The sequence below is a fragment of the Callithrix jacchus genome, chromosome 9, assembly GCF_049354715.1.
Source record: "Callithrix jacchus isolate 240 chromosome 9, calJac240_pri, whole genome shotgun sequence".
Taxonomy (NCBI): domain Eukaryota; kingdom Metazoa; phylum Chordata; class Mammalia; order Primates; family Cebidae; genus Callithrix; species Callithrix jacchus.
In genome coordinates, this window is record NC_133510.1 from 15,723,008 (window position 1) to 15,749,056 (window position 26,049).

General features: G+C 46.5%; 1 protein-coding gene across 50 annotated transcripts in view; it reads left to right on the plus strand.

Moving 5' to 3' along the window:
- Positions 1 to 26,049, plus strand: part of CACNA1C (calcium voltage-gated channel subunit alpha1 C) — a 725,791-nt gene that overhangs the window by 517,920 nt on the left and 181,822 nt on the right. For 25 of the 50 annotated variants that reach the window (XM_078338403.1, XM_035258332.3, XM_078338402.1 and 22 more), the window contains exons 6-8: positions 1,849 to 2,007; positions 8,803 to 8,999; positions 17,932 to 18,035. In XM_078338403.1, the coding sequence (XP_078194529.1) occupies positions 1,849 to 2,007; positions 8,803 to 8,999; positions 17,932 to 18,035 (460 nt within the window). Of the gene's footprint in view, positions 1 to 1,848; positions 2,008 to 8,802; positions 9,000 to 17,931; positions 18,036 to 18,341; positions 18,446 to 26,049 lie in introns of all 50 variants that reach the window. The other 25 variants (XM_035258325.3, XM_035258341.3, XM_035258352.3 and 22 more) reach the window with 4 other exon arrangements.

Here is a 26,049-nt window from a genome sequence, read left to right on the forward strand (position 1 = left end):
AAGGATAAGTAGGAGGGAAGTGGGGAAAAGCATTGCAAGGTAGAGGGAACAGCATGTGAGGTGGCCCTGTGGTGAGAGGAACAGAAGCTTATTTGACTCTATAAAAGAGCTGTGTTACTGGAGTGCGTTGGGGAGACGCAGTGGGTGGAGAGGTGAGTGGAGCCAGACCCCACAGGGCCCTCTGGGGCACAGTAAGGATCTTGGTCTTCATCCTAAGAGCCGAGGAAGGCATTCAACATTCCAGCAGGCCTGAGGCAGCCTGCTGAGCAGCCCTCCAGCTGCGGCCTGGAGGAGAGCCTCCCAGTGAGTGTCCCTTAATGTCCCATGCCTGCCATTCTCTTGCCATGGGAGGCTGTGGCACTGAGGCCCGCTGAGATGCCCCTCATGCCTGGGTAGCCCAGATTTGGGGTTCCCCCAACCTCCAGGAGCACTTGGAACACATCCCCCACCCCCGCCCCCAGCAGATGCCCCGAAAGTCGCTTTGCAGTTTAGTTTCCAGCTTTCTTTTTGGCCCCACGTTCTCTAACACTAATGTGTGTACGACTTGCTAATTAATGGAATCATTTTCATCTGAAAACATCTTGTTCTAATGGGAGGCTGCAAGCACTCTCATTAATTCACAGGTAAAATCATTCCAGCTTTTCTCTTCTTTTTTTTTTAAATCTTTTCAGCTTGGCTTAATAGCTGGGGAGAATTGTTCTAATCAGCCTTGTGAGAATCACACCACCAGAATGAAAAGCACCAACAACGGCCTTGGGGTTGGGGAGGTGGCGACCAGCCATTGTTTATCCAGGGGCAAGGGCAGTGTAAAAATGTGAGGGTGAGACGCCCTACACGCAGAAGGTAAAGACACAAAAAGTGACCTGTGTGGTGTGACTAGGAGGCGGATGGCCTGTCCTGTGTGTGTCAGCAGAGGGACTCAGGGTGGCTTTCTGCACCACTGGCTCTGCTGGAGGGAAGGAGGTGCTGCCTCCACCTTCTCACCTGGCTTGTGAAGACTCACTGCACTTGCCTGGGCAGGAATCTCACACATGACTTTCTCAGGGCTTGGTGTCATCTGGGAGTGACTTGTTGGTAACCACCTTCTTGCCATTTGCAAATGATTTGCAGTGTCTGTTTAAATGAGAGGCACCCCTTGTGTGTTATTTCTGGTGTAACCAAGCTTAGTAAGGGGGGCCTTCTCCCCATAGACTGCAGTGCAAGCCCAGACCTCACCACCAACACCCATGTGCGCAGCCAGGCTCTTCCTATACTCTTTTTTACCAGTAGGATCTGGGTGTGTTTTAGAGTTTCTTTTCTTGTGGTACAAAGAACATAACAAAATTAATCGTTTTAACACTTTTCAAGTGTACAGCTCAGTGGTACTAAGTCTATTCACATTGTTGTGCAGCCGTCACCACCATGCAGCTCTGGAACTTCTTCCAGTCCCACCGTGGGGAAAACCTGGAGCATAAATGAGTCCCTGCATGGCCGTCTTGAGTCCACCTGAGCTCTCACTGTCCTGAGATTCTGCTCTAGAAGAAAAAGATGCTCAGTTGTCTCTAAGATGGGGTATTACACAATTTGATAGTTATGGATGAAAACAACATGTTCTTCCCCTTGGAAGTACAGCAGCTGCCAGTCCTTTGCTTTGGATGAGTCTCCAAGGCAGATTTGGAGTGAGGCCAACCTGGATTTAGACCCCTGCACCGTCAGTCCTTGGCGTGTGGCTCTGAGCCTCTGTCTTCTCATCTAAACAACAAGGCTGGCAGATCCTCCCTGGCAGAGTTGTAGGAAGATTGCATGAGATCGTGTCAGCACGGCACTGATGGTGGTGCTGCGTTTTAGTGAGTGACTCTGTCCCCGCAGGTCTCCAGGTGGTTCTGAATTCTATCATCAAGGCCATGGTCCCCCTGCTGCACATCGCCCTGCTTGTGCTGTTTGTCATCATCATCTACGCCATCATCGGCCTGGAGCTCTTCATGGGGAAGATGCACAAGACCTGCTACAACCAGGAGGGCATAGCAGGTAAGAGGGGCAGGCAGTATGTTCCCAGGCCCCGCCTTCTATCGCTCCCAGCACTGTTCCCACTGCAGGCTACACCAACGTGACCAGCAGAGCCCGGGGAAGGCCCCTCCACTCACACACCTGCTGGGCATGGTTAAGTGAGAGGCAGAGACCCATATCCTTTTTTTCTCAGTTGCAGTTTTTGTTTTAATCTCTGTTAAACCAGCCTAATGCAAACTATGTTCAGCACTTTTCAATAAGTGACATAATTTGAGAAACATTTGAATAATTTAGAACCTATCTTTTGTCAAGCCAACCCTGAGTGTTTTAGGAATCAGAGCTGAGCTGGGGATGCTGGTCTCTGCTTCTTGCGCACTTCAGTGTGGCTGGCCATTGGGAGCCCTTTCAGGGAGCTGCTCAGCCCTAAGCAGCAGGCTCTCCCAGTACTGCTCTGAGGTCTTTCTACCTTCGTGGTGCTGATTCTGGCCTCTCTGTAACTATTGTTTCTGTTTCTCCATTCACAGCTGATGCCCCAGTGCCCCTATCCCAGGTGGGGGAGGAGGGCAGGTGGGAATCACTCGCCTTGCCAACAGCCAAACTTCCTTCCTTCCAGGAGAAGGCTTAGCTCCACCCCGTGACTCCCAGTCCCTTCCTTTTTGAGCCTTCCCACTTCACGTTCCTTCTATAAATCAATGTATGTAACAGTAATGCTGGCTCATTAGGTACTTCCCTGCATGGCACTGGAGTTTTGGCTTGCAGGATATGCTGCGAGCTGCTGCTAAAGCTACTAACATCACAGCTTGGCCTTTTAAAGAAACATTTAAACAGAAATCGACAAGGCTTTTAAACAGACATATAAAGCAGCTTAACACATATAACATGTTGAAAAAATACCCCCCTCCCCAAAGGGGCTAGCTGTGTTAAATGTATATGATGTTTTTTCACACAGCAAGATCCATCATCTTAGTTTTTGGCATCTTGGTGGAGAAAGGGGAGCATCAGCTGCTGGGAACAGTGAAGGATACCTAATTTTCTCCATCGACCCCACAGCTTATTCCCATTTGGTGCCAGCATTCAGTTAAATGGGACCCCTCTAGCCTTGCTGGGGTGAGGAGGGATAGCTTCCAAACAACAGGGAGTGAAATTCATAGCAGAGACCAAAGTGGATTGTTTTCTATGTATGATCTGGTTTGACTGGATGGATTAACTGTGTTTTTGTGAGGTTTCTAGTTTATTTCCACATAGCTACAGTCCTATAAACAAAACAATACAAAAAACCACATAAAACATACTCCTTTAGACACAGAATCACACAAATGCTTTCACTTTTTTGATGGAAGTCTGTTTAACAGGAGACTTTTTTCACTCTAGAGAGAATTTCCAAATTACTTGGGTCATAATTGTATGAAATAAACTATCATGTTTTCAAAATAGAATCCTTGTTAAATTGGAAAAGGCAGGTCTTATGTGTAGCTAAAATTCTGAGATTTTTCAGCCTTGATTCAAGAAATGCAACCCTTATATGAATAATATTTTCCTCTTTAATTAAAATCCTTCCTTTTATTCAGGTTGATTTGTAGCTAGCTCAGAACCAATAAATTTATATGAATTGTGTGGCTCTGTGAGAATTCATTTTAAGACTCTATAAGAGCTGACTGTGGTAGGTATGTCTAAAGCTGATACAGTTGTATTAAAATTATCAATGACCCATTTGACCCAGACTCCTCAGGAAGTCACAGACAGGTAGAGTCTCAAAGATTCCCCATCAGTTCAGCAGTGAATGATGGTGAGGTCCTCACCAACAAAACGGGGGAGAGCAGAAGACAGCAGCCCCGCTGTGCAATCAGATGTCTGTGTACCACAGAGCTAAGGAGGGGGGGCTCCAAAATGCAGGTGATCTCCATCATCCTAATGGGAAAGCAGCCAAGGGTGTTTTCTGCCGGTGGTGGGATCCTGCAAGGGAGGGCCTTGAATATTGGTTGAAAGTCCTGGGCTTTGCTATCAGGCCTCAGTGACCCTGGATAGTCTGAAAATGACAGGCATGGTAGACAAAGAAAGCATGACACAAAGAGGGAGCCGTCCTCAAGGCCATAGTCTCAGGGCCCAGGGAAGAGGTCGCCCCCAGTACTGAACCTATCATGGCCTCCCCTGTGTTTAGGACAAAGAGAAGACTTGGCCTCCCCAGTTGGAATGGCCGATTTAGGATCACGTTGTCCATCCTTGATAGTAAACCAGGAAAAGTGCCTGAGAAATTGCTCCTACCAAGAGACTCATCAGCTTGTTTATGTGTTGAGTTTATCTTTGTCTACAAGTTCAGAAGAGAAGTAGGCTTCTGTCACGGAAATGGCCATAAGTCACGGGAGCCAAGGTGTCAGAAGACAATGACAGAAGTGCTCCAGAGAGAGGGGCCCTGCCAGGCTCCATGAGAAGGTGGCCTCACTCATTAGCCTGAGCCAGACTCCCTGCTGGGAAGAGGGACCCAGGACACAGCTGCAGAAGCCTCTCCTCTCAACCTCTGCTATCAGAAGCTTGCCCTCCCTTCGTTCCCAAATCTGCCATCTGATCACAAGCCAGGACCCACTCTGTCACTCCCAGCACAGCACAGTGCTGCTGCCATTGAGTCCATGTCCACCCACATAGTCACCAGTGCAGACAAGGAGGGAAAATGTGCGGGAATCTGGACATACCCATGCAGCTGTGGAGTAGAAGACCAAATACTTGCAGGCTTTCAAATCAACCCCTAAATGTTTTGGACAGTTTCACATAAACTTTGGAATGGGTGGTTTAAATTTTTTCTTTCTTTTTTAAAAAACGTTCAGGTTTTGGATTGATTGAATTACTGTATTTTCTGCAAATTTAGATTACACAAAACTGCTTTGTGAGCCTTTGTTGTAATTTTTGATGAGATTTACATCAAATTCTTTTTATGGTCTGATTATTATTTCACAAACTATGAATTTTATGTATCTCTAGATTTCAAAATACATTTGGTTTTGAGGTGTGTTTCCAATAAAATCCACAAAGAAAGCTCTGGAATTATCCAGGTGAACTATGTTCTGTCTCACGGCTGCCCTTCCAGAAAACAGTCCCTGGTGAAGATGGTCTCAGAAGAGGCAGTTTCCCTAATCCCTGAGACATCTGCAAGGCGCCTTCTCAGCTCCTCAACAGACACATCACCATATGCCGACACCTTTTGTTTCTGGTTGTCCCATCTGTTTGATGGTGCGCTGAGCCAGGTCACTCTGAATAGCTTCCCAAGCACAGTAATTACCCCCAAGACTGGCACAGAATTGGTTGGCTAAAACCTAGAAATGAAATCATCTTCATTCTATTCACTCCTTAAAGTTGAGTTTTTAAAAAGTAATTGATTTTTGTCGTTAGTGATTTCTCCTTGGAATCACTAGCTGGAGCTCTCCCAAGATTTCATGTTTTTGTTGTTACTAATGCGTTTCTAAAATCTCTCCTAATCTTCACCTCCATTATTTTACCAAAAACTTAATTTAGGCTTCCCAGAATGACTCTACCTCTCTTCATTTCTGTTTTAAAATGTAGAACCAGCATTGCTTTGTTTCTTTCTCCAACCTTATGTTCCCACTTTCCTCCCTGGGACTTCATGACTCTGCAAAAGAAAACCAACACATTTTTACATTTAAGCAAATTTCTCCTCACCCTAGAGTGTGTGTTGCTGGGACCTGCTAATTTGTGTGTGTTCACATTTTTTCAAGTGTTCACTTTAGTGCTTTTTATAGATACCTATTTTTACCAGACCATCTTCTTAATTGTTCTCAAATCTTTTTTATTATTGTTCAAATCAGATTTTAAATAGCAGAACAGCACTAGAGCCTTTAGATCATGTTTCCGAATCTCATCCCGTTCTCTCTTATTAGTGAGATCAGTGATCCTCCCCTTGGAGCCATTTTCTTCTTCACAGATATTCATAAAATCCCCAGAGATGTTTTCCTGTCTTGAGGGCACTCAGAACTCCCTTCAGCAGCCTTCTCCTTTCCCTCTTTGTGATGTTTCAGGAATTGGGCATGCAGGGAATGCTGTCAGATGGGCAGTCCCAATGTCAAGATTAACTGCATCTTTATTCTGCTAAAAAATAAAACATGAGAAAAAGATGCAAGCCTCTCCTTTCGTTTTTCACCCTCTCTCTTTGTGCCATCTCGCCTGTCATTCCAGCACTTTTATCACAGTGACTGAACATGTCTCTCCAGAAAGCTATATCTAGAATGGGTGAGAACCCAACAGAATTAATGATCCACTTGGCTCTTGGTTTTCTGGTCTCTCAGCTCTCAAATTTTTAGGTGCTTATTACCCACTTTTTCATGTCTTATTTAGGCTTAGGATTTACATTTTAGTCTCCCCTTTTTTGGTAGCATCACATCCAAACCTCTAAAGATTTCACATTTCTGAAAGTCACAAGAAGTTGTAATTAAAGGACTGCTTATTTCAGCTGCATTCATGGAGCCCTCCTGGGAGCTGGACCCTGAAATGAGGAAATGGTATGAATAGTGTCTCTCTGACAGTTCCGGGACCAGCAGTGCAGACCTTTGCACCTTGATCAACAAACACAGGACTCACGCACAACTTTAAGCACCAGCCCAAGAATCCTCGAGGAAGCAGCATTATTCATAATAGCCCAAACCTGGAAACAGTCCAAACGTCCATCAGCTGGTGAATGGATAAACATACAATGAAAATACACTGCTCAGCAATAAAGAGGAACAGAGCCTACTGATATATGCAACAGCACAGACGAAACTCAAAACATTATGCTAAGTGAAAGAAGATGGACATAAAAAGCCTCATAGTGTGTGATTCCATTTATATGAAATTTCTAGAGGAGGCAAAGCAATGGAGACAGAAAGCAGATCAGGTTGCCAGGGGCTGGTCATGGGAGCAAGGATTGACTGCAAATAGGTGCGGGGTGGGGGTGGGGCAGTTTCAGGGAGTGGTGGCCGTGTTTTAAATGGATTGTAGTGATGGCTGCTTGACTATGTAAATTTACTAAAAATAATTAAGCTGTACATTTACATTGATGAATTCTGAGGCATGTAAATTTTAAGTCTATGAAGCCGATGGGGTTAGTGGGAGAGAAAGAGAGGAGAGGAGGGGAAGGAGGAGGAGGAGGAAGAGAAGGAAGAGGAGGTGGAGGAGGAAATGACAGAGGAGAAGGAAAAGGAAGTGGAATTGACAGAGAACAAGGAGGAGGAGGAGGGGGCCATAAAGATGATCACGAAGGCAATGGTGACAATGAAGAGGAGGACGAGGAGGAGGAGCTGCCACTGCTGCTGGGAAGACCCAGTCGGGCACGTTTTCAAGTAGACTCTCTTCTCCTAAGAATTATCTCTTACTTAAGGATTAATATTTCCTCTTCCTGTCTTCCTCTTGGGAGTGAACAGCTTCAAATTTCAAGCCACCAACTGAGAATCAGCCAGCTGACCAGTCATCTTCAATGCAGAGTCTATGTGCTGTAGGCAAAGTAATCACACGTGTGATTGTTTTGATATATATAAAACAAGAAAACAATCCTGGGTAATCTGTTGTCTCTAAATGAAGAACTATAAGCAAATTCTCTCTCTCTCTGGGAGCCCATTTTCATTGTTAGAGGCAATCATTTGTTTGCTGGAACTGAGGCCTCTTCCGTCTGTTTTTGTCATTACTCTGTCTAAAGACAGAACAATGTCTTTGATTGCACAGACTTTTGTGAATTCCCCACCATTACCTTCCATAGCCAGAGCCAAGACTTTCTCAGTGTTTTCCCATGATGGAATTTCTTAGATCAGTCAGGTCTTGTTTAAATTTACCAAAAATCTTCACACTCAAAATATAAATCACATCTTCATTCATTAATTTGCTGGGAGCTATTCCCAGCACGTGGCATTAGTCCAACTGCTGCCATTAGCCGCAGACACTGTGTTCTACTATTTCCTGACAAAGCCCCATCCGCACTAAAGAAGCATGCTCCCTGTCACTCACCGCCGCTCTGTCTTGATTAGAGGTCAGAAAATGATTCTTCTCTTCTGAAAGGTATTCATGCTGGAGAGCAAAGGGCAGAGCTGTGAGGTCCCACATGACATACATGAAGTCCAGTCAGTAGTGTGTCCTCCTAGGCTGTAATGAAAATGGCTGCAGGTCACCCTCTCCTCTGTAGTCAGTCTATTTTCCATCTTTCACCTGTATTAGGCTTCATTGTAAAGTGACTTGCATCCCCAGCAATGTATCCTCTACTGTGTAATGGAGCCATATAGTTAGAAAGCACTGTTGGATGGGATTGCTTGGCTATCTATGTGAAGTAGCCATTGGATTGATACTGTCCTTAGGCTAAATCCTGGTATTCCAGTAAGTGTCAATAGAATTCTACTACCAAAAAAAAAAAAAAAGAAGAAGAAGAAGAAGAAAAAGAAAACGGAAATATGGACTTCCTGTCACTTTCTGGGTCAGTTTCCACTTACAGTGGTGGCATCATCATTGTTTTTGATTGGCCATTTGATTATGATGCTGACATACTGCAGCAGAGTGGCCCTACTGTCTTTGAAATCAATTACTGAGATTAAAATACAGCTTTTATAACAGTGAGTGGAAAGGAATGACCTTCTAAATTAGTGACAGCCTAAACGGAATGCCCACTTTGTTATCATGCTTAATTCACATCTAGGGGACCTGATGCAAACTGTCCTGCACTGTTGTTGTCATGGTGGCTTTGCCCATCCCATCAAGCTCATCCTGTCACTTTTCTCTCTGACTTCTTTCTCTGCCCACCTCTCTCCCTCTCTGTTGCTCCTGTCTCCTGTCTTCCTCTGGCCATTTGAGATGTTCCAGCAGAAGATGACCCTTCCCCTTGTGCGCTGGAAACAGGACATGGGCGGCAGTGCCAGAATGGCACGGTATGCAGGCCCGGCTGGGATGGGCCCAAGCACGGCATCACCAACTTTGACAACTTTGCCTTCGCCATGCTCACAGTGTTCCAGTGCATCACCATGGAAGGCTGGACGGACGTGCTGTACTGGGTACGTAGCAAGTGGGCAGTCAGAGGGCAGGGGTGCAGAGGCCATGAGCCCTTCCCTGACACCTCCTTTTCCCCTCCTCCCCATGGTCTAGGGGTCACATACACATCTTGATAGAATGGTTGATGAAGAACATTTTTGATTTCTTCCAGGTCTTACCTGAGAAACAAGGCATGAGCTTTTCACCCTAACGAGTCTCCTCCCCTACCAGCCAGCCTTAGGGAAAGGTTATTTTTCAGTGCGTCCCACCACAGTTCGAAACCCTGGTGTGCAGGCATGGATGCACTGGCCGAGCTGGCACAGGTGTTCCGTTCAACTCCTCCTCCCATACGGAGTTCCTTCTGCCCTCATCCTTTTCTTGCCCCTTTCCTCAAAAGGGCGCTAGAAGGCAGAATTACGAATTCTTAGGGTGAAGAGGAAAAGTCAGTCCTGGTCTTCTGAAAAGAAATTATATAAAGAAACCATTTTTATTGAATTTTGTAGCATTGTGACATGCTGTTCAATTTTTACTTTCTATTTTAATCTTCACATATTAGAATAGTCCACCACACAAATGCACTGGCAGCATTTCACTATTGCCAAAACAGGCTGCTGGTCATGTCATGCCTATTTAGAAATACACGTTTTAAAATGTTTATTCTGCTTTGAGTTCTAGGATACATGTGCAGAACGTGCAGGTTTGTTACATAGGTATACATGTGCCAGGGTGGTTTGCTGCCCTAACCACCCCTCATCTAGGTTTTAAGCCCCACATGCATTAGATATAGAAATACCACTTCTCAAGAGCCACAGTCAACAGTAAATCTTCATTTACCTTAAAGTTGCCCCTTTTATTATCCAGTAGCCAACACTGCTTTGCCAGGCTTCGAGCCTCTAAAGTGCCAGATTTTTTAGCTGCCTACCCCGCAGGCAAATCCACGCTCCATATTTGAGCTGTCTCCATTCTGGCAAAGTCCATTATTAGGAAAAACTCCAGAAAATATATTATTCAGAGTGTCTCCAACTTCAGCATGAGAAATGACTTGCCAGAATCCAGCGTTGTCCTCCAGAATTTGGGCGAATGAAGCATGCTGCCAGTCTTAAAAATACCATCTCCTTCAGAGTTTTGCAAATAGGCAAACTTATTTGGCCATCGTGAAAACAATCTAAGAGCCTGCTCAGGGAACAAGTCTACAAACCAAAGCAGGGAAGAGTGAGGGGAGCGAAGGCTTCCTGCTGAGCGGAGCTGCCAGATCAAAAGGAAACCATGCCAGGAGAGGCGCTGACTTCTTCCTGAATCGGAAGGAAGAGTTTTGTAACTGTACAGACATGTGGTGCACAGTATTCTATCACATGATTTCTTTAAAAGCACGATGTCCTATTGATTCAAAAACCCTCTTTCTGAATTTTTATGTGATAGGCAACATGCCAAAACCTAGTGTTGCTCTGACATGTGTACCTCTCTCTGTAAGTGATGATTTGAAACTTGCCCAAGGACCTTGTACCCAGCAAATATTTCCTGAGTGTCCTTGCATACCCGGGGTGCTCCTAGGCTCCGAGGATTTAGTCCTCAGAGTCCAGTCCAGTCCAAGTAGCTCAGTCAACTAAGTTCTAAATCAAATTATGGCGACGTGCCTGGACCCGTGCCATGGCAAGGCTGCTGTGCTGTGACAAAGGTCACATCCCCTCTGCCTCAAACTCAAATGAAATATTGGAAAACATTTCTCAGGTTCATGATCAATAAGAACTCGGTTTTGAATAATTCACAAGACAGAGGGGAGATGAACTTCTTACACTTAGGCAAATTTGTTTTGTTTAGCAAAGCAGACCAAATTCCCAAGTGGCCCTAACTCGTCTTTCTTTCTTGTGTGGGTCCCTCTGGCCAGGCAAAGAAAGAAACATCCTTCAGCCAACAGGCAGTTTCTGCTTACAGGCCATAGAATAAATGATTGTGTGAAACTGTGCTTTGAGGCCTCATCCCATAAGCTTCAGATCCATGCCTTCCATGGCATCAAACGGAGGGCAGGTGGCAAAGGAGGGTGGGGGGATGGTAGGAATAGATATGATTTCCTTTGCTGATGTATTTTTGTGTTCCTCCTTCACCACTCCCTTCTTCTCCCCCACTACAAGTCATTGATGCCCCACCAGCCAGATGTAAACCAAAGAAATACTGTCATAATGACAGCCGGAGCAGGGAAGCAGAAGCAGCAACAACTGCAGCCACCAATTTTCAGCAGCTGTGTTGTGCCTTCTCCCCTGGGGTGCGTGAGATAGAGCTCAGGCTGGGAATGGAAAGAGTGTCAGAGGTGAAGAAACAATCCCAGGCTCATGGGACATGCCTCTCTCTGATTTTCCCAGCACCTTCCCAAAATGTCTGTGTGTGTGTGTGTGTGCGCGCATCTGTGTGTGTGTACACGCCTGCGTGTGTATCCACACACGTGCACACACACACACACACACACCTAAAACTGAAACCTGGGTATTCATGACAGAAGCCCTTCCTAGCCCAGTGCTCCTGCTTTCAATTTCTCTAATTGCTTTGACCTTTCTATGGCCGTTTCTTCCTTCTTCCTCCCTCTCCCTCTTCTTTCTCTCCAGCGTCCCTCCTCCTTAGCCTCTAGGCCAGTATCTCTAAAGCACAGACTCTCAAATCAGAGAATGTTTTAGCATCAAACATAAAGCTTTGTAAATATAAAAATATCCAAACCTCCCTCCAAGCCATTGAATTAGAAGCTCTGAAGTTGGAGCCCCACTATCTGCATTTTGAAAAAGCTCTTCAGGTGATTCTGATTTCCAAGCCAGAGTTTGAAAGCGCTGCGAATCTAACCTATTGAACCTCCTGGTACTGGTATGATGCTGCTGGCTTTGAATTCATCTAGGGAGATAGTTTCCATAGGGAAGAAGGGGGGAAGTAAGGTCTTTAACTCAGAAAAATGAATTGTCCTTCAAGCACAAAGGGCAAGTCTAAAGGACTTGAGAAGGAGCAGCCAAGATTTTCAAGTATAGTGATGCACAGAAATCCCAGAGTGGCATTCATTCTAAATCACCAAACAGCTGGAAAGAATAGGTCACTAAAGCATCAAAGAACTGATTGGTCAGCCACTGGAGATGGCCTGAGATAGAAGGGACACGGGAGGGCACCTAGCAGAGGGCAGTGCTTGCTTCCTGTTGTGGGTGATACGGAGTCTCTTTCTCTTTTCCCCTAACATCCGTTATTGCATTCCATTGTTACGATTTTGAAGAGTGGACTAAAAATAAGATCAGACTTGGTCAAGTAACACTTGAACATTGATTCAGCTATGAAAGCCATTGGCCATGCATTGCGTTGAGGCCCCAGTAAGCCGAGCAATTTTCTGAAAACATTTCTTCTACCTAATATCCTGTTTGAGGAGTGCGCAGATGACACAGTAAGGGAGGGCGGGCACCAGGCATTTGGAAACTAAACAAAACTCGGGTTTGGGATGTGGTTTCCTTAGGAAATTACTTCTTAAGCCAAAGGCTCATGATTTCGTCTCAGAATGTCCAAGCCTCTTAAAAACAAATGAGTAGGTGTGGGGAGTGGGATCAGATAAAAAGCACTGGCCTTCTTCAGAAGCAGTGAAGCACCAAGGAGGGAAGAACCTAACGTGTAATCTTATCATCGGTTTCCATTCTTACTTACACATGTTTTTTTTTTGTTTGTTTGTCTGTTTTTTTCAAAAATCGAAACATGCCTACTCTTTTGCATGTAATTCAAGCTGGCTTGTCTCCCATGGTCTACCCATGTGCCTTCTCAAAGATGGAAGAGGTTGCTGGGTCAACCTCCTTTGTAGGACCTTTTTAGGATTCGAAGGCATGCTCTGAGAATTCAAGTTGGTTTGGAACTCTGAGCATGACCTGTTTACACATTGTGGGCAATCACAATCAGGTGACAGAAACATCCATCAATTAAACGTGTTTTCAGTGCTGACTTTGTATTCAGCACTTGAGACAAGCCCCCTCCTCATAGGAAACAGAATGACATGGCCACTGATCTGGGGTTTGGGACACACGCAGAAGGTTACAGGTGAGAATGGTGGGAGGGGGGGCAGCAGCTAGACTAGGCATCACACTAGAGAACTGTTTCTAGCTCTTTAGGAATCTCGATGCCTGAATAATTCTTCATCAGGAGCATTCTGTTGACTTCTGTTCACTCCATGCCCTTCGGGATCCCCAAGAACACTGCACATTGTGAGCCACAGTAAAGAGCCTCTGGCCTGTGTTATCCAGGGCCCATGTCCCTTCCCATCCTATTGGGGCCACCCTCTCCCTGACACCACCCATTGCCCCCTGCATTCATTTCTCCATGATCAGTTCTTCTACTGATGTTTTTTAAAGTTAAAAATTAAGCTTAAAAATAAGTTTATAAAAAATAATGAGAAATCATACAAAAGAAAGGTTTTCAGAGTCACAAATAGTGTTTTCTCTAGTATCTGGGATTTGTTTTCATTTGGCCAACAGGAGACCCTTCGAACAAAAGTGTGCTGAGTTAACTTTTCATAAGTCACTTGTCAGCTCCACTCTTCATCTTGCCATCCCACTACGTGTCTGGATGTGCAGAGAAGGTATTCCTCCTAAATTCACACGCACGCGCGTGCACACACACACACACACACACAAGAAAGCTATTAATATCTGATCTTTGTGCAGCTGAAATATCCCTTGTTTATGACAAAGGCGTTTTGCATCCAAGCGGGTTGAATTGGGGTGTTTTACCCTATTTTTTTCTACTCTATCTTCACAAAGCCGCCTTCTTTCACTACAGAATATAGAGTTGCTGAAGGCTTCATAAAAGGTAGAGCTGAATTCTGCTGATGACCTAAGAGTCATTCTAAGTGAGTAGCTGAGAAACCCTCGAGTATCCTAGAAGCAGCATCCAGGGCCCTTTCTCAGGCATCGGAGTAGAGGCCATGTTAGGACCTACTCAGGATCGGTGGTACCTGCCTGACTTTTCACCTGCTTCCGTGCCACCCCCTCAGTGCACCTGTTGCGTAAAACAGAGAATCCCTGATCTCAACAGTGAACTTGCTGTTCAGAAGCATATCAAGGAAGAGAGTCAGCATCTTTCAAAGCCATTATTTATTTATTTATTTATTGGGTTTCACTGTATTTATTTTGTTGGCATTAGATGAGTCCTTATGATTCTATAATTTAATTTATCAAACATTTCTTGAACATTTGCTGTTTCCTGGGACAAGGGATATGGGAGCGCTGAGAAGAATAAGGCCTACCCAGGCAGTTCAGGTCTATCGAAAGAGGTGTGGGACATGCAGAGGAACGCAGCTGAGCCATTCATGCAGTGCCCTCTGTGGGAGCAGGACAGCCCTGAGGGGCACAGAGCACTCCAGGACTAAGTGGGGCTTTGCTGGACCAGGAGGGAAGGCTTTCTGCCTGGGGAAAGCAAGCTTTGTCTCAGTTTGGGAGGCTGCAGAGACCTGGGTTTTAGATTCTCTTGACATTGCTATGGCTGTGAGCCAGCTGTCCTCTGCACAGGTCTTCAGATTGGGGGCCGCCACTCTAAGAGAGATCCCAACCTCCCACATGATGTCAGTGCATGAGTCCATCTGATTTCATGGATTTTTAAATACGGGGAGGGAGGAACTTTTTTGTTGGCTCAACTTGGTGCTCAGAGCTTGTTGTTTCCTTACACCATGTAAACTAAGCTTTTACCTGGGCTCTGAGGCACTCCTGGGTTTTCAGCACACAATAACAGGGGTGCAGGGGTGGGGAGGAGCTGGGAGGAGCCGGGCAGAGCCTGTTCAGCATCCTGCTCACTCCGTGCTCCGGTAAGGCAGCCGCCCGCCCGTGTTCCAGCAAGCAAGGTGACATAGGTTATGAAAGACACAGGTTAATGGGGCTGTTGCCCTGAGCTGACGCGTTCACTGGCAGCAGCAGATCCTGTCCCCCAGTGACACTCTGTGTAAAGCACCATGGCTTTCACAGCTTTGCACCTCCTGCCTTTTGATGGCAGGTGTCAGCCTCTCTCTCCACATTTGCTGAAACTATTCAGTCTTTTTGGATCCACAGTGCCTGTGCCAAAAACCTTACAGGAAAGGTACACACAGCTTGAAAACCCATGGAAGGCTGCTGGGCTGAAGAGTGGCCTTGAGGAGATGGGCTAGGGAAGCTTATTCCCCTATTTATCTTTTTGAGGAAAGATAAAAGGTGGACTTGAGGGTTTAAGTCTGGGTTCCCTTCAAGGAATTAGATGCTGGTTTCCTAAGGGTCTCTGGGAGTTTTCATTCAATGCCCCCTCCTTTTGCAGTGAGGCTGTTTCAGCCAAGTCAGGGGCCATCCTGCCAGTTCCTGGGCCTGGATGCCCTCAAGGCTACAGACAATGAACTGAGGAACATGACTTAATGGTTCTAGAAGACCTATCCTTTATTTCACCTCTGAATAAGGGTGTCAGCAATCTGGGTCATTAAAAAAAATCTGACTTTATTCTTTGTCTTCTTAATAGCTCCATTTCAGCTGCTTTAGGACATCAATCTCCTGACTCCAGGCATCGCCCTATTTTAGAGCCACCCAGCTTTATGCGTTCTCTACTCAGCCAGCCCCCCAAAGTAGGTGGCCCAGAATACAGAGGAAAAAGTAAGAGGGAAATGAAAGGAGAGCTTGCCTTTCAGACCAGAGCCAGGCAGACCAGAGAATCGCCTTCTGTGGCAGCCGAGTACTGCTCACCCAGATGATGGGGTTCTGAGGACCACCCTGGCCTTACCATCTCCATCTCTCATCTGTTCTCCTGCCTCCTGCCCTCACCTGCTGTTTCCCATCTTGAACCTCTAAAAATCAGCCCATAGCCCAGGAGAGTCCTCGGAGAGCTCACATTCTAGCATGGAAGTCAAACGGCAAATAATAATGTAATAAATAGGTCATGATGCAGTTATCACATGGGAAGTGCTCTGGGAAAGCAGAGCAGACACAGGAAAATGGGCGTGCTTAGTGAACCCACGTTCAAATGAATTTCACCATAGCATGGCCAAGTGGACACACATTGGGGATCTTACCTCCTCATGAGTGTGGGCTCCCTCAAACAGGGACCCCAGACATAATATTTGCACTATTCACAATGACTATATTGGGTGAATTTTCCTACCCAAAATTTAGTAATATCAGATACGTAAGAATGAATCTGTAAAGGACATACTGGGGTGTAACACTTCAAACAAGTCAGACTAGCCAGACCCCTCAGTACTTCTCAGTCTTTCTGGCAAGCAGAGAACATAATGTTTATCCAGCGTACTTAGGCAAATGCATGAGGCTGCCGAGACTGCAAAGCCCAAGGGCTGAGGGCATTATTATCCTGAACTCCTTTGAGGTCCCTGGGTGGAAATTGTGAGGTTGTTATCAAACTTGAGCATACCTAGAATCACCTGGGGAGGTTAACATGCAGACAGTGGACTATCTTGAGAGGTTAGGGGAACGGGCAGGAATCTGCTTTGTTAACAACTCTGCCAAATGTTTCTGATGCTGGTGGCCCTAGGACCACACTTTGAGGATCACTGCTGTGCAACCTTGCGGGGGTACATGGCGAGCCACAACACTTGCCTTGTTACATTTGAACCTGGGAGCTGTGGAGAGAACAACAGTGTGATCAGTCGTGCTCACGCATGCATCAGAATCACCTGTAGGGCCTGTTAAAATATGGGTTGCTGGGCCTCCCCCACAGTGTCAGGGTGAGGTCTAGGTATATGCATTTCTGAACAGGTTCCCAGATGACGCTGAGGCTATTAGTCCATGGACCACACGCTGAGATTCATTGATGTGAATCATTCAGGACTCTTGGGTGCTTTGGAAGTTTGGGTTTCTATGATCTAATTTCACAAGGACAGAGTTGGACTCATTTTTAAGAAGGTAGAATTTAACCCAGTTTAGTCAGAAAACATCAGAAGAGATAGATTTGAGAAACTAAATCAGAATAAGTTTCCTCACCACTGGCTGGAGGGTGGATGTGAAGATAAACTGCAGATTAACAGCTCTGCAGTTTATCTTCACATCCACCCTCCAGCTAGTGGTGAGGCTGATAAATATTTAGTCATATCTTAGAAGCAACGGGTAGAGGAGGCTGATATATATTGTTTGCCTATCTCTGTGGTGTAAATATTTCCACCACGGTTAGTTTCAAGCTACCAGTGTGGTCACTGAACATGAAGCTGGGAAGAGATGTGCAACGGTGAGCTCCCCACAGCATCCAGGAGCCAGCTCCGGGCTCCACTGCCTCCGACTGCCATAGGGGTTTGTGACTTTTCAGGGCATTCTCCACCATCCAGTAGTTACCATCCGTTTCCATGTTAAGGACCATTTCCACATCTAAGCTGTGGCTGCAGTCACAGGACCTTTCTCTGAATGCATAAAGCAAAATGATTACCTCTCCCAACCAGTGGCCCGCGGTATATGTGAAGCACTGGGGTTTAGCCTCTAACTTCTGGGCTGGGCCCAGGGTCCAGGTGGCAAGCCCTTGAGGAAGGTTATCTTTCCTCACACATCTTCTAAGGTTTCAGTTCTCCAGGCCTGTCAGCAGGCGCTACAGTACTTCATACACAAAGGTCAAGAGCCTTCAGGTACAACCAAAGGCTTAATGTTCGTGCAAACCCAAGTGAGCTAAAACCATCCCGTGCTGAAGAAATTATTTTTTGAGGTGACCCATTTTCTCAGACAAGTGAATAGAAAACATTGGAGAAGTATTTGTTTTCCAGAAAATAACACAACAGAGAGGCCGTGATTCCTCTTGAGGCAGAGCTAGCCGAGGTCCCCTGCGGTCACGGGAGATCCTTTGAACATGGGTGATGCCCCAGGTAACACAGATATCCTGGGGCACATGAACAAAGCCCACATTCAGCCCCATCTGTCTCCTCCAGATCTGCTCACACCTGCTGCCTGCCTCTTTGCTATAACCCAATTCTGCTTTTTCTTTCCTAACTTTCCTTCATCTTTCCAGATGCAGGACGCTATGGGCTATGAGTTACCCTGGGTGTATTTTGTCAGTCTGGTCATCTTTGGATCCTTTTTCGTTCTAAATCTGGTTCTCGGTGTGTTGAGCGGGTAAGCTGACCGTTCCTATGTCCTCTCCACAACGCAGCCGAGCAAGGTCTCAGGTTCCACTCCATCCATGCCTGGGGTTCCCAGGGACCCCAGGGTCCCTGACAGGTCCAGGAAAACCACAAAAACGTCTCAGTTCAACCACAAATTCTGACCCATTGGCTGGGTAGGCTGTTTGGCCTCTGATTTGCACCTAGAGGGTCCCTGGGTCCCGGAGCTGCGTGGGTCAGTGTCCCGGGAGCCAGGGACTGATGCTGGCCGTGCTCGGTTGCTGAGTGTGCCTCACTAACTATCATTCCATTCTTCCAGGTCAATGATGCCGTAGGAAGGGACTGGCCCTGGATCTATTTTGTTACACTAATCATCATAGGGTCATTTTTTGTACTTAACTTGGTTCTCGGTGTGCTTAGCGGGTAAGCAGGACCAAGGAAAAAGGTCTTGATTTTTCCATTTATTTTTATTTATTCTTTCTGCTATTCCTGGCTGTATTCTTTTTCTGACTCTGATGAACCTGGGATAGGGGTCAACACAGGAGCCTTGAAGTGAATGTCCTTGTCCTGGCTGGGTAAAGGGTCAGATGTGCCTCTGGTCTTGGTGGTGAACAATGGAGGAGAGCTGGCTTCACCACAAAAGCTGGGTCCACCCAGCCCCTCCCAGCCTCAAGCAGCTGTCCAGTCAGGGAGAGCACTTCTCCTTGTGCCTTCATGGCCTCTGGTGAACAGGTATGGGGAAGAAGACTGGTTTAAAACATAATTGAACAAAGGCAGACTCAAAATCTAATTATCTTTCATTTTAATTCATAGACTGAGCAGTATATTTCCGAGTTTCCTTTTCTGAATGGAAAGGACCCTTAACTGTTTAAAGCCATAGATTATTTAAGCATAGAGGAGATGGGATGCACTTTCCTCTAACTTTATCTAGTTGGCTGCAAGTATCATATCTACCTAACTTTAGCCCTTGCTCAGATGAAGTTAGAAGTGGTAGAGGTAGCCGGGCAAGGTAGTGCACACCTGTAATGCCAGCTCCACAAATGGCTGAGGCAGGAGGATCGCTTGAGCCCAGGAGTTCAAGGCTGCAGTGAGCTTTGCTCATGCCGCTCCACTGCAGCCTGGACAACATAGTGAGACTCCATGGTAGAAGTAGCATGTGGTTGGAAGGCCAAGGAGCCCTGAGGATGGCCACCTTTTCACCATGGAAACACATGGGATATTTCCTTAGCCCACTGTCTTCTTCAGAAGTCCACACCAGCCATGCCAAGGCCTAACACCTAAATGCTCCTGGTGACCTGCTCATGGGTGACCCACTCTGCTGCCTTTGTCACGTAGGGGAGGGGGCAATCTGCTTCTACTCTGCTTGAGACCAGTCAGCTGCTTTGCAGTCTTCCCTAGATGTCTAGAGATATTAATGCTGGGAGAAATTTAGGCGTAAAGAGAAAGATTGCTCCCTACTTCCCCCCAGTGCATAAACTGGGAGTGGCTACTCTCTCCTCCTGCAGCTGCCCTAATGCAGTGCAGAGCAGTGGGCTTGGCCTTCAGAGCTGCATGGAGGAAATCATCTCCTCCCAGCCCTTCACCTCCCATGGAGAATGGCCCAATAGAGACATTGATGACAAAATGCCTTTTGCCAAGGTGAGGCCACACGGGAGACTAGTGCCTTCCATGAGGGATGACAATGATGAGTAGCACAACATAGGTCACTGATTCATTGCCTGGAAGGTAGAGAGAGGTTTTCAGTTTTATGTTCAAACACAAGAAAATGCCCCTGTGTTTATATGTGAATCTTCAAGGAAAGGATTGAAAAAATCAATCTCATCACCCTGAATCAAAGCAGAAATTGTGGCATCCCAGCTCTGCCCTTGCTGGATGCATGATGTTGGGTGGTTTCACCTTTTTAAATCTTAGTTTTCCCATCTGAAAAACAAGTGAAGATGATGATTCCAATGCCAAGGTGGCTGTGTTGATACAATAAGACCACTTTCAGAATACTTAACACAGTGGTATATAATAAGTGCCCAATAATGGTGCTATCATTACAACGATTATTATTTACTGGTGCCTGTGATAACTGGAATTGCAGAATCGTCAAATGTTAGAAGTTCTCCAGCCTTTCCTCTTTTTTTTTTTTTGAGACGGAGTTTCGCTGTTGTTACCCAGACTGGAGTGCAATGACACGATCTCGGCTCACCGCAATCTCCGTCTTCTGGGTTCAAGCAATTCTCCTGCCTCAGCCTCCCGAGTAGCTGGGACTACATGTGTGCACCACCATGCCCAGCTAATTTTTGTATTTTTAGTAGAGACGAGGTTTCACCTTGTTGACCAGAATGGTCTCGATCTCTTAACCTCGTGATCCACCAGCCTCGGCCTCCCAAAGTGCTGGGATTATAGGCCTGAGCCACTGCGCCCAGATGCCTTTCCTCTTTAAGATGAGGAATTCGGCCCAGCACAGTGGCTCAAACCTGTAATCCCAGCACTTTGGGAAGCTGGGACAGGTGGATCACCTGAGGTCAGGAGCTCAAGACCAGCCTGACCAACATGGAGGAACCCCATCTCTACTAAAAATATAAAATTAGCCAGATGTAGTAGCACATGCCTGTAATCCCAGCTATTTGGGAGGCTGAGGCAGGAGAATCGCTTGAACCCAGGAGGAAGAGGTTGCAGTGAGCCGAGATCGCGCCATTGTACTCTAGCCTGGGCAACAAGAGTGAAACTCTATTTCAAAAAAAAAAAGACGAGGAACACAAGCCCAAAGATGTTAAGTGACTCATACAACACCGCTTCCCTGGTAAGTAACAGGACCAGAGCCAGCACTCTGGCACTGCCTCCCATAAGATCTACGATGAATGGGCTTGAACTGCAACACAAGCCACAGCTCAAGACTTAAAAGAATGTAACTCCACTTTCTTCCCCTAGAGATTGGGAACCAAATCTGAGCAAGTAAACCCCTGCCAGGGGCCTGAAGTGGAGAATGAGGGCTGGACCCTGAGCTGAGCTCCCCGAGCTCAGCTTCTGCCTCAGTCATTCTCGGCCCCCCAGAGGAGTAATCTTCCTGGTGGAATCAGAGTAGCAACATCAAATGACAGAAGCTGCTGATGTTGGAGAAGAAGCCACTTTGAAGGTCATATCTTGGCCGATTCAGCCTAAATGTGCTAGGGTGTGTTTAGACACCTCACCCCAAACCTGGAGTTTAATAATACTCAGATATGTTGGTTGACTCAGAACAAGAAGAGTAAGGCTATTTAACCTCAGAACCTAGGAGTCCTTGAGTCTGTACGCTGGTCTTTCCTGGAGACCTTCCCCAGCCTCTCTTTCCTGACCTGTTCTGAAACTGCCATCTGCTCCTTGCAGCTCCCGAATCACTGATAGAACATCTGCCAAGGTTTCCTTGGCCAGGGGTCTGCCCTGAAAAGTGAAGAGGTATGTGTGGGTGAGCACCTCCCCTTTCTGATTTAAGGAGGCCTCTCCTTCTGTGTCAAGGGCTGACCACTCTGAATATCTTGCCCCTACCCCATGCAGTGACAAAGCTGGAATCAGGCTTCTGTTGGCTGACCACTCAGAGGCAACAGTTTCCAGTCAGTGTCTTGATTAGCCAGGACAAAAGAAGAGTCACCCACTCACTGGGTACAGATGTAGTCTGCCATGCAGTCAAACACCCACTTACTCATCAGACTTCTGATTAAACTTCCAGAAGCATTCAAAAAGGTCTCACAGCTCCATGACATTGGCTGTCACAGTGATAGCATCAACAGTCACTCTCATTCTCTGTGTCAGGCTCTGTGCTCCTCTGAGTATTAACTACATTAGCTCAGTTAATGCTCATGGCAACTCTGTGAGCTGGTGCTATTTCTGCGTCCATTCTACAGAGAAGGAAAGTGAGGCTTAGCAGCCAAAATGACCTCAATTCCAGCAGGTGAAAAATCCTGGATGCACAGTTGAGCCCAAGCGATGTGAATCCATCGCCTCTATCCCTGACATTCTGTGGTGCATTCTCCCCAAATCCATGGGATAGATGAATCCCATGTTTTTAAATGACAGACAAGAAGTGGGGTGGGGAAGAACAGAAGCTGCAGTAGGAAGGGTGAGAGGAGCAAGCGGGAAGGCACAGAAGCAACCAGCGCAGGCTGCAGGAAACAGCCAGCAGGCACATAGAATCCCAGCAGGAAGCTGCGAAGGCACTGCCCAGAGGCCTGAGCAGCGCAGGGATTTTTAGCAAAGGGGCTGGCAGCCCTGCAGATCTTCATGGCCCTTGAGAGAGAGCAAAGATGCTAACTGAGCAGCACTGCAGTTTTGGAGCCTCCTGTGACTGGGAGAAGTGGGTGTGAAAACCTATATTCCAACAATTAAGGATACTATGATTTTATCTTCCAGCACAGTAGTTCATCCTTATAAATTATGTCCTTCAGTCACTAAGGAAAGGGTGAATGGTGCTTGATGTGTTCTGCTCATGAAGGTAGAGAAGATGACTCCATAAAGCTTCTCTGTAATGCAGTAGAAGCCTTTGAACACTGGACTCTGATTACTTTTTGGTTTTTAGCGACTGCAGACAGAGGGCTTGGGAAGTGTACCTCCAGTTGGCAAGAGGCCCACCATCTCTTACAAAGGTCGTCATCCCATCCCTCTTCCCATTGGAAGATAAGCCTATCTTGTCCCCAAAAAGTGGAAGACCCAGGAAGGAGGTAGGCATTTTATAGCCAGGAAATATCACTGGACCATGGCCCCACAGTTAAGACGCAATATCCAGGCCCAGAAGAAAGCAATGAAAGGGCAGGACACACATGCTTTGTGAGTGGGAGCAGAAGAGACAGCCCAACATACACAGTCAGTGCCCCTTATTCGTGATGGTTACATTCCATAAAGTCACCATGAACATGAACTACAGGACCCTCAGACGCTGGTCCTAGGGGAACTATAGGGTTATTTCCTGTGAGCCTCTGGTCACGTTTTGTCAACCAGTCAATACATAACCTCGTTTTAAGTGAGTTTCTATTTAAAGACACCTTATTTGATATATATGATTGATTCATTAACATTCAGCTCACGGCCACCAGCACTGTAACTAGCTTCTTTAATCCACGTTTTCTCTGTGCTGCACGTCACAGCCTTCTTGCACATAGTGACACTGGGCAGCACTTGAGCATTACACTTGGGGCCATTTTAAACAGCAAAATCACCAACAAAAAGCACAGAAATGTGAAAACATGGCACTAAGTGGATGGCGAAAAGGATACCTCACAGTATTGAAGCTGAATTGGGAAGGCAGAACTCTACATGCCGCCTTGTTTGACCTCAGTGGGGACATGTAGCGTTTTTGTTATCTGCACATGGCCACAGGTGACTAAAACTGCCACCAGTATTGATTCTGGAGTCACAAACAAATTCTGGTGAGCAGGTGCATTTGTAGATGTGGGATCCACAAATGAGGCGCCTGGGCGGTATCAGTGATCAAAGGGCCTAGCGCTCTTTGGGCTGTTGTTGGATTCCACATGCACTGCCCTTATATCACTGAGCCCTGGCCCCTGGCTCCCCACACCACCCCTCGTTTTTCATGTTGGCCATTGCTGGTGAGAGATGCAGTCCTGCCTCATGACAAATCCCACAGCTGTGATTGATTGTCTGGCCAACTCCAGACCCTGGGCCCGGTGCAGCCTGTCAGGCTGGGGCTCCATGTCTTCATTAACTCAGTCCCCAGAGCAGAAACATGGCTGGCATCCAGGCAAGGAGATAAAGAGAGCCAGGCACTGCCACCAGCAGATCCCTTACTGCATGGGGACTGCCAAGGGAAACCTTGGCTCACCTTCCATCCAGCCTCAAGCCTGGCTGTGCCTCACACTCCATGGGAGCCAGCCATGCTCCAGATCTGACTAAAGCCCTTCTTCATCCCTCTCACACTCCCAAAACCCATCCTTCCTCTACCAGGACAGTTGTCTTCAGGCCAGGCAGAATCACTAGTGTTCTGTTTCTCCCCCTGGCTGTTTATCTTAGATTCCCAGAGGCCTTGGGGTATAGACGGTGAACTTCATTCCATGGGGCCGATGCTGTTGAACAGGATTGGGCCAATTGTCCCTCCTCCGGTTGAGTCCCAGTCCTATTCTCCCAACCCCAAAAGGATGGGCCCGTGTTTTGTAACCAAAACTTGATCCTCTGCAAAATCACTCAGAAGAGCTGAAGTGAGCCCTTACAAGGGACTGTGAAGTTCAGCCCCTTGCAACTCCAGACCAAACCCACCCCAGAGGGGAGCAAATGGAGGTAGGCAGAAAGACAGTCAAGAGAGGAGGCCTTGAAAAGTTTTTGTTTTGCATAGGGAGAAAAATGTTATATGAGGTTACTGTCCCCAGGACCAAGACTAAGTCCCTGGAGGCTTAACCAGGTACAAGGGATAAGAGGTTAGGGGAAGAGGGGATGGCACCTCTCTACAATCATCCCCAATATGGAAGGAGCAAATCTTCCCTCTCCATTGTGAGCTGTCAATCTGTCACCTTTTCCCTAGCATAAAACTCCTTGGGAAGGAAATGAAGGTACCCACTAGTTGGCAGGAAGCCCAAGAAATAGCAAGTTCAATCCAATTAGAATTGGATTCAACCAAATTTAAGAAGAAAATTCAATCCAAACCAGAGCATCACTAAGGCTACAGTTGAAGAGAACTGGTTAGCTTGAGAGCCCCCACATTCTCCCAATTAAAAATGTCCCTAGACCCCAGCCCAGCCCTAACCCCGTCTCACCATAAAGATGGTGCATGCTGAAATCAGTGCTCTCCCAAGTGGCACAGGCCAAATGCAAGCACTAGGCAGTGCATGGACTGGTGGACTGGTGGAGCTGCCCCACATGACGGTAGACTCAGCAGCAGAGCCCTTTGTCCTCTTATGGTTTGTGGTGCCATCCCTCCTTCCATGGTGCGTTTCCTAGAGTGTGGCTTGAGCCAAAAATTATCTAAGAGGCCTCTTGCCCTGAACTATGCCTTCACTGTTGAGAGAGGAAGGCATCATGGCTCCAAGAATTAACCAAGATGTCCTTTGCATGTACACACACACACACACACACACAAACAAACACAAACACACATATACATGTACCACCAAGGGCCTCGTTCCCAAAAGACTGCATATCAAAGCCAAAAATACTTCCTTATACCTGTTTTGGAAGAAAAGGCCCAGACTTGCTTTGAGGGTTGAGAACTCACTTTGTTGATGACTGCCTTCTGCTGCTAGCCTCCTCCTTGCTCAGAAAGGGAATTCGAAGTCACAGAGAAAATTAGGACAGAATCATAGAAAAGAAATAGTCTTTGTGTCAGAAATTTTTCAATAGGCCCTTCTTCCAGCAAATCCCACTCCAGTTCCAATTTCTGCTCATTAGTACTTTAAAGTAAATGCATCATTTAACTTTTATATCATCTTGATTTTGTGTATTTTTCTCTTCTGATTAGATTTTTTAAACCAAAAGGGCAGCCCCAGGACATTTTCTTGTGCTTGGAATCTTCATTTGTCTCCATGTGGGAGAGAACCTTCTCTAGATTAGAAATCCTTCCAGGCATGCTGAGTGGCAGGTTGAACTCATCATGAGAATAGAGATTGAGGACATTAAATCTGAGTCCCAAATCAGTGGTACACTGGTAAATATTTAACAGTTGGCTCTCTGCGGGGAAAGCCCTGGTTTTCGGCATTCGCCAGTTACCGTGGTATAAATATTCCGTTTGTGGCCAATCTCGAGCTACCAGTGAGACATCCCTGAAGCCAGAGTTGGGAAGGACCCAGCACGAGTGAGTGGGCTTTGGTGCCTGCCAGTCCCAACACTTCGTGTCACCCGGGGACCCTTGGGAGAATTGTAACTTGCCACTCAATACTGGGAGGGATGGAAATGCAGGTTCTGGAGCGGTGCTGGAGGCTTTTAGTTACTGCTCAGAACAGGCTTCCAGGTCTTTGGAGAACAGTTATTTAAAAAGCAAAGCCCGTGATCATGATCCAGGAAAAGAGGGAGATGGACTTCATCCACCCCCTTTAGCCTCTGCTGGCCTGTGTCTGGAATGT